The sequence below is a fragment of the Odontomachus brunneus genome, unplaced genomic scaffold, assembly GCF_010583005.1.
Source record: "Odontomachus brunneus isolate Ranch 3 - 2012 unplaced genomic scaffold, Obru_v1 Obru_scaffold_187, whole genome shotgun sequence".
Lineage (NCBI taxonomy): Eukaryota > Metazoa > Arthropoda > Insecta > Hymenoptera > Formicidae > Odontomachus > Odontomachus brunneus.
In genome coordinates this window covers 536,756-543,663 of record NW_022639637.1, presented here as the reverse complement: position 1 = coordinate 543,663, position 6,908 = coordinate 536,756, and the positions used below count along the sequence as shown (strand labels likewise).

Genomic DNA, 6,908 nt, shown 5'->3' with positions numbered 1-6,908 from the left:
CCACTAAAACCTCTGCTGGGCCCCTTGCGGCTATTACGAGGGCGTCCCGGGAACCGCTTGCGCATTACTTCCGGGATGCCCTCAGCCGCAGGGCGGGGAAAACCTAAACCCCGCCCCCTTCCCGGGCCGCTGTTTCATCACGACCGTACGGGGGCCCCCACGTCCGGTCACACATCACCTGTAGGGGCGCTATTGGTCGGGTCCGGTCCCGTCCGGACCCGGCCCACCCCTACGCTCCCGACTCCTCTTTCTGTGACACGACTGTGTCACAGAAGGAGGTAACGGCGGACCAGCCCTCGTCTCCCCCAAGCATGGCCCTAATGAGGGCCGAGGGAGAGAGGTCCGCTCTCACCACATCAATTAGGACTCGGCGCTCCACATCCCAGGAGGAGCATTCATCCAGGGTGTGTTGCGCCGAGTCCACCTCAGCACCACAGTGGTAGCAGCGGGAGTTAGGCTCCCTACCAATCCTGTGCAGGTACTCACCGAAGCATCCATGTCCGGTAAGTACCTGCGTCGTCCGGAAGGACAGCTCTCCGTGGGCCCTGTCTATCCACTCTTGCAGGTAGGGTCGGATGGTCTCGGCAACCCTCATTCCTGATCGGCCCGTCGCCCCCTCCAGGTGGATGCTCCACCTTAGGAGGAGGCGTTGACGGGCCTGCGCTTTCACCATTCCAATGGCCCTGGCCAGATGTTCAAGGTCTTCCCCGGCACGGAGCTCCCCGACACGCCGATAGGTCTCGGCGTGCATCTGTGCAAGGAGCCCCAGCGGGGGGAGACCGGCCAGAGCCGTGGCGGCCATATGCGACGTCGTCCTATAGGACCGGGCAAGGCGAATGGCGACCCACCGCTGCAAGCGGTGTGCCAGTGCAGTGATACGCTGGTTGGTCGCCATCGCACTCGCCCAGACCGGGGCCCCGTACTGGGTCATGGACGACGCCGGCAAACAGCCGCCGTGCCTTCCTTTTTAGGCCACCGAGGTTGGGCAGGAGGCAACCCAACATATTGGCCACCCTGCCCAACTTGGGGGCCAGAACGCTGTTGTCAACTACGCTTACTTTATTTTTTGCACTATGAACAGACGAGGATTCACTCATAGAATATGATGTTGGCTGCAAAGCTTTGATGTAAAGTTTGCTGATGTAAGTTTGTTTCTTGAAGCAGCTCTGAACTTGATGGTCTTCTGTTCCAGATCGATTAAGGAGTAACGCCACCCTTAAGGGCCTAAAATCATACCTAAATTTGGGAATTTTTTTTGGGCAAATGAATAGCTTTATTTAAAAAAACACAAAAAGCACTTTATTGCACATATATTTAACTATAGAAAAAAATTTTTTTATTCTATATAATTGTTGCAAATGGCGGCGTACTGGCACACATCCGCAATCGACTTTTTTTTGGAGTCGTCATTTTGCGTGCACGATTTCTTCGAGATAGCTTACGCTAGAACAAAAAATCAAAAATTTTTATTTTCTACATTGTATGAAGTTATAAAGTACATAGCCGTTTTAAAAAATATCCATTTTTTGCAAAATGACAGCTATACTTAGAAAAAATAATTTTTTTAGTCAAAAATGTGATACAAAAATTGAGATTGCAAAAAGAGTTTTCAATATTTCTCAAAAATCCTAAGTATTTTGTTGTACGATATATAGAACAAGATTATGTTAAGATTTCAAGCCAATTGGATAAAAATTGTAAGAATAGCGTTGCACGCAAATTTGAAAAAGTGTGTTTTAAGAAAAACGCGTTTAAAGTTTTGGTAACTGATATTTTGCATATAACATTGAGGTATGTTAATTAACCTTTAATCAGCGGTACCTGTACCTGTCCTTCGACGTAGCTGCCTCATCAGCTTTTTTTTGTTCTAATAATGAAGCTCTTCTCGCGTCTTTAGCCTTGTCTGTGAGGCCCCGTTCGGCGAATATGACGTGACGCGCATCCGTTTCTTGACAGAAATCATAACAAGTTGGACCTACAGCGAGGTTTAAAACCATTATAACTTCCATTATTTTCATTATGCTGTTATAACCGTCATTATAATAGCAAGTAGTCAAATCTGTTACTATGTCAATGACTTTTTTGCCACTTGCAAAAGATTTCGGAACCATTCATTTTTGCACGATTTTCAGCTGAGTACTGATGGCGTCGTATACATATAGCTGACTCAATAGAGGTAGTGCCATCTATATTATAATATTCAAAACTATTTTTCGACATATAATAGGCTTATATACTTGCCCAGCGGAGAGAAAGCGGAGCTGCTCTGAATTACCTGCAGCTACTCACTGAAGCGAGTAAAAGGACGCTTCATTCAATCGGCTCTGGCACTATGCCTAAATTTATACAGAGTGTTCTAAAACCACCGGAATTGCTCTTAATGGTAGATTCCTTATGTGGCGTCTCAGAGAACGAGACGCCACGCAAGGTGCATCGCTTCCAGTTAAAGGGACGCTTACGGAGCGCACCTTACGCACTGTCCTTTCCAAGAACCGCGAGGCTCGCGACGCGTTTCCGAGAAACGCGGCGGAGTGCGATAAGCTCGAGCCCGCGAGAATTCGCGGAAGCGCGGACCTGCACGAATTCGGAGAATCGCGAGCCTCGAGATTTTAGAAGAGGGGCAATGGTTAATGCAAGCCCGCGACGAATTCGCGGAACCACCGGACCTACATAAATTCGAGGAATCGCGAGCCTCGAGATTTTAGAAGAGGGGCAATGGTTAATGCAAGCCCGCGACGAATTCGCGGAACCACCGGACCTACATAAATTCGAGGAATCGCGAGCCTCGAGATTTTAGAAGAGGGGCAATGGTTAATGCAAGCCCGCGACGAATTCGCGGAACCACCGGACCTACATAAATTCGAGGAATCGCGAGCCTCGCGATTTTCGCAGAAATGTAAAGCACCAATACTCCACACAATTAAAGAACGGGAGTATAAATAGCGGACAGAAACGCCGGAAGATCAGACTCCGCTCTCGACCTCCACCGAGGAACGATCTAAGAGATTAATAAGAGCAAAAAGGCAAATAAGAGCCAACTCTCCTCTAAGGAGAAATCTCGCAAGCTATACGAGTCCTAGGGCGTCATCCTGAAGCCCGACGAGAGACAGCCTCAGGGCGAGGCTAGAAATACCGCCCGACTACAGCTCCGCGAACAATATCGCGAGTTGTTCGGGAGCGACAGCGAAGACAATGCTGACAAGGAACCTGTAGAACCCGAGCTCGGCTCTCCGGCTTCCTCCTGGTCCTCCCTGCCGGCGACGCCGTCTCCGACTCATATACCCCGCACACCATCTCCACGGAAGCGATCGCGCACCGGGGTATCAACCAGGCGGCCCGCGTTAACGCCGAACGAGGGCCCAGGAGGAGAAGCAGCGGAAACATGCCGTCCATGGAGACTGACACCCTTGTGCCTCTCTCCAGTTAAGTGCACCCGACCACCACTGGAGAGGCTCACGACTTGGGACGTGAGAGCCCGCCGACCGCTCTCACCCCGGTACCTGTCTCCACCAAAGAAGGTGTCGTCCACGGCCCAGGTTCACCAAGACACGCAGACGTCGCCCAGGAAGCCGACTCTCGCACCAGGCGTCGTCAGGATCCCGACGACGCCCAAGAATCCAGATCCACGCGTCAGAACACCATCACCACGTAAGCTCGCACGGACGGGAAGATTCCGAGCTCGCGGCGGCTCGCCGAAGAAGCCAGCGCTATTCAGGACCGTCCGGAAGACAGGTCGCCTTCCAAGGATCCGGCCCTGGAAAGGAGCCTCGACAACGCAATAGTACACTTACATACAGACACACACACACCATCTGTACTCCAAATAAAAATGTTCTTGTTTCCGTAACGGAGCATAATTATTGTGTGTACCTTCCCACTGCGAGCGCAATAATAGAAGGCTAAGATCGCATGAACGCTACTTAACGCAACCACACCTTACAATATTTTAAGAAGAAAATTCTAATACAAAAATGTCGAGGCTATAATAGCTTTTAAACGGGAAGCGATTACATTTAACGAATAACAGGGCTGAGATTTCGTGCGCTCAGGTACTGAAAAATGACAAATGCAAAAAGTGCTTCTATTAATGGGGCGCTCTTTTTATGATATTATTGCCATATAAATTTGCAATATGTTTTCGCTTCTCTATGTATTGCATATTAATACATTTTTTCACAAATAAAAGATATAAAAACTAAAGGCATATAAAAAATAATTCAAGTAAAAATTTGCATATTTCAACTTGAGCTGTCGAAGTCATCGATTAATATTACCATGAAGGTATCTATGCTACGCTGTGCGAGACAAATAAATTATAATAGAATTAATAGTTGTTTATTTTGTATTTTAGAACATTTTGTAATGTTCGTAACAAAATACAAATTGCAATGGTTTTAGTAAAAATCAATTTAAACAATAATTGTAATTCAAACGTATTTAATAAACCTTAATTTAACATACGTCAAAATGCGACTCTTGCCGCACAAGTGTACTCACTACGGTTTCCAGAGCGTAGAGCTCCGACTCAAAATGTAATTTTGTGGTTGATAAATCGGACACGAGAAACAGGATCTGTAATATCCCAACACAAAAATATTGGCGCCGGACGTGAACGATACGCCCGTACAAATGAAAATGAAGAAGCAGTTTTAGAAATGTGTGAAGAAGATTCATCTACAAGTGTACGCAAAATCAGCCGAAGATTAAATATCTCGAAGAGTTCAGTACAACTCATTTTAAAAGAAAATAGGATGCATGCTTATCATTTCACCAAAGTACAAAATTTATTACCGCAAGATTATGCATGCAGAATTAATTTTTGCACATGGTTACAAAAACCGGATTTTATTGAAACAATTTTATTTACGGACAAATCCTGCTTTACACGCGAGGGTTCTTTTATTACGCACAATTCTCACATTTGGAGCAATGAAAATCCACACGAATATCGAATTCAAAACTATCAACACCGTTTTAGTATAAATTTGTGGGCTGGTATACAAAATAATTTAATCGTAAGTTTTCTGTTTATTATTTGTATTATAGCTTATGTAACAAAAAAATGATGTAATATTTTGGATGTAAGGTTTGTTTTAGGACAATGTATATCTATGTAATATCTATAACATATTAAATTACAGATTGGACCGTTTAAAATGCCCATAAGACTTGATGCCAATATTTATTAAAATTTTATAAATAATAATTTGCCAGAATTGTTGAAAAATATTCCACTAAATATTCGGCAACGGCTTGTTTTTCAACAAGATGATGCACCACCACGTAATGCGAGATGTGTACGCCAATCTTTGAGTGAAAAATTTCCGGATAGATGGCTAGGTTGCGGTGGTCCTATAAGTTGGCCAGCACGCTCACCCGATCTGACGCCTCTGGATTATTTTTTATGGGGTCATATTAAAAAATATATGTACAAGGAACCAATTAATACTCGCGAGGAATTACGAGACAAAATTGTTGAAGCAATCGCCACAACGACACCAAACATGATTAGAAACGCAACAAGCAGTCTACTGCGACGCGCACAATTGTGTATTGAATGCGATGGGGGACATTTTGAACATTTATTATAAAAAATATTTTAATTTGTTATTTAATCTGTTAAACTGTTTTGTTGTTATTAAAATTCATTAAATATGTTAAAAGTGTTAATTTTTTAAAGTGTGTTAAATTAAGGTTTATTAAATACGTTTGAATTATAATTATTGTTTAAATTGATTTTTATTAAAACCATTGCAATTTGTATTTCGTTACGAACATTTCAAAATGTTCTAAAATATAAAATAAACAGCTATTAATTCTATTACAATTTATTTGTTTCGCACAACGTAGCATAGACACCTTCATGGTAATGTTAATCGATGACTTTGACAACTCAAGTTAAAATATGCAAATTTTTACTTAAGTTATTTTTTATATGCCTTTAGTTTTTACATCTTTTATCTGTGAAAAAATGTATTAATATGCAATACATAGAGAAGCGAAAACATATTGCAAATTTATATGACAATAATATCATAAAAAGAGCGTCCCATTAATAGGAGCACTTATTGCATTTGTCATTTTACTGTACCTGAGCGCACGAAATCTCAGCCCTGCCATTCGTTAAATGTAATCGCTTCCCGTTTAAAAGCTACCCTTATAGAAATATCATACTAAGAAATACTGAAAAATTATTAGTGATTAAATATTACCAGTAATTCAGTAATTTTTTGGCCAATACGTAATTTCTGGTGAATACTAATAATAAAATCACTGTTAAATATTGATAGTAATCAAATACTGAGAATTATTATGCAAAGGTGAAAAATGAGAAAATCATAAAGTGTACAAAAATATACTTATATTTCTAATTTTCTCATGTCTCATAAACTACTAGATATCGAAGGTTGTCAACACATTCCAAACTTTCATGAATCCTCCTGCGATAATTTCGATCCCAAGCGGTATACCGCTGGCACCCATCCATGTTCTGACCGCATTAAACTGTTGCTTAATCTGACGATCGAGCGCGCACGCAGTGAATCTGATGACTCCAACGATGTTCTTACAATTCATGCTTATATAATATATCCTTATAGTGTTCACATTATATTATAACGTACCTAGCAAACACCAAATAATAGTTATATAATTTTTACTTGTTGTTTATTGGATAATTTGTTGATAGATATTGAAACAATGCAATATTAGATATGCGATGAATATTGATGTAATGTATTAGGTGGTAAACTTAGTTTCTGCGGCTCACAGTTAGATGACGTTAGTTGTAGGTGTAATTTATTTTGACATCTGAAACTGGCTGCATTTTAGAGGTTAGACATTTGTCAATAAAATTCAGTGCAAAGAGATTCATTTAAGCGAGCAGTGTTATTTTTTCTTTTGATTAA

At 42.2% G+C, this 6,908-nt stretch overlaps 1 protein-coding gene across 2 annotated transcripts; it reads right to left on the bottom strand.

The window, feature by feature from the left end:
• Nucleotides 1-1,359: 1,359 nt before the first annotated feature.
• Nucleotides 1,360-2,347, bottom strand: LOC116851691. Of its 2 annotated transcripts, none has more exons than XM_032831355.1 (2): nt 1,828-2,347; nt 1,360-1,443 (listed from the first exon to the last, which is right to left on the bottom strand). In XM_032831355.1, exons 1-2 carry the CDS (start codon nt 2,109-2,111, stop codon nt 1,407-1,409), a joined length of 321 nt encoding a protein of 106 aa, XP_032687246.1. In that variant the 5' UTR covers nt 2,112-2,347; the 3' UTR covers nt 1,360-1,406. The 2 variants fall into 2 exon arrangements, with proteins under 2 accessions (XP_032687246.1, XP_032687245.1); XM_032831354.1 differs by having other exon boundaries at nt 1,364-1,443; nt 1,822-2,347.
• Nucleotides 2,348-6,908: the final 4,561 nt, after the last annotated feature.

Excerpts from the sequence above, each read along its gene's own strand:
- LOC116851691 (XM_032831354.1), bottom strand. The coding sequence starts at position 2,111 with ATGGTTCCGAAATCTTTTGCAAGTGGCAAAAAAGTCATTGACATAGTA. Across the intron at positions 1,444-1,821 it reads ACGTCGAAGGACAGGTACAG|CGTAAGCTATCTCGAAGAAA; the intron begins GTACCGCTGATT and ends TTTTTGTTCTAG.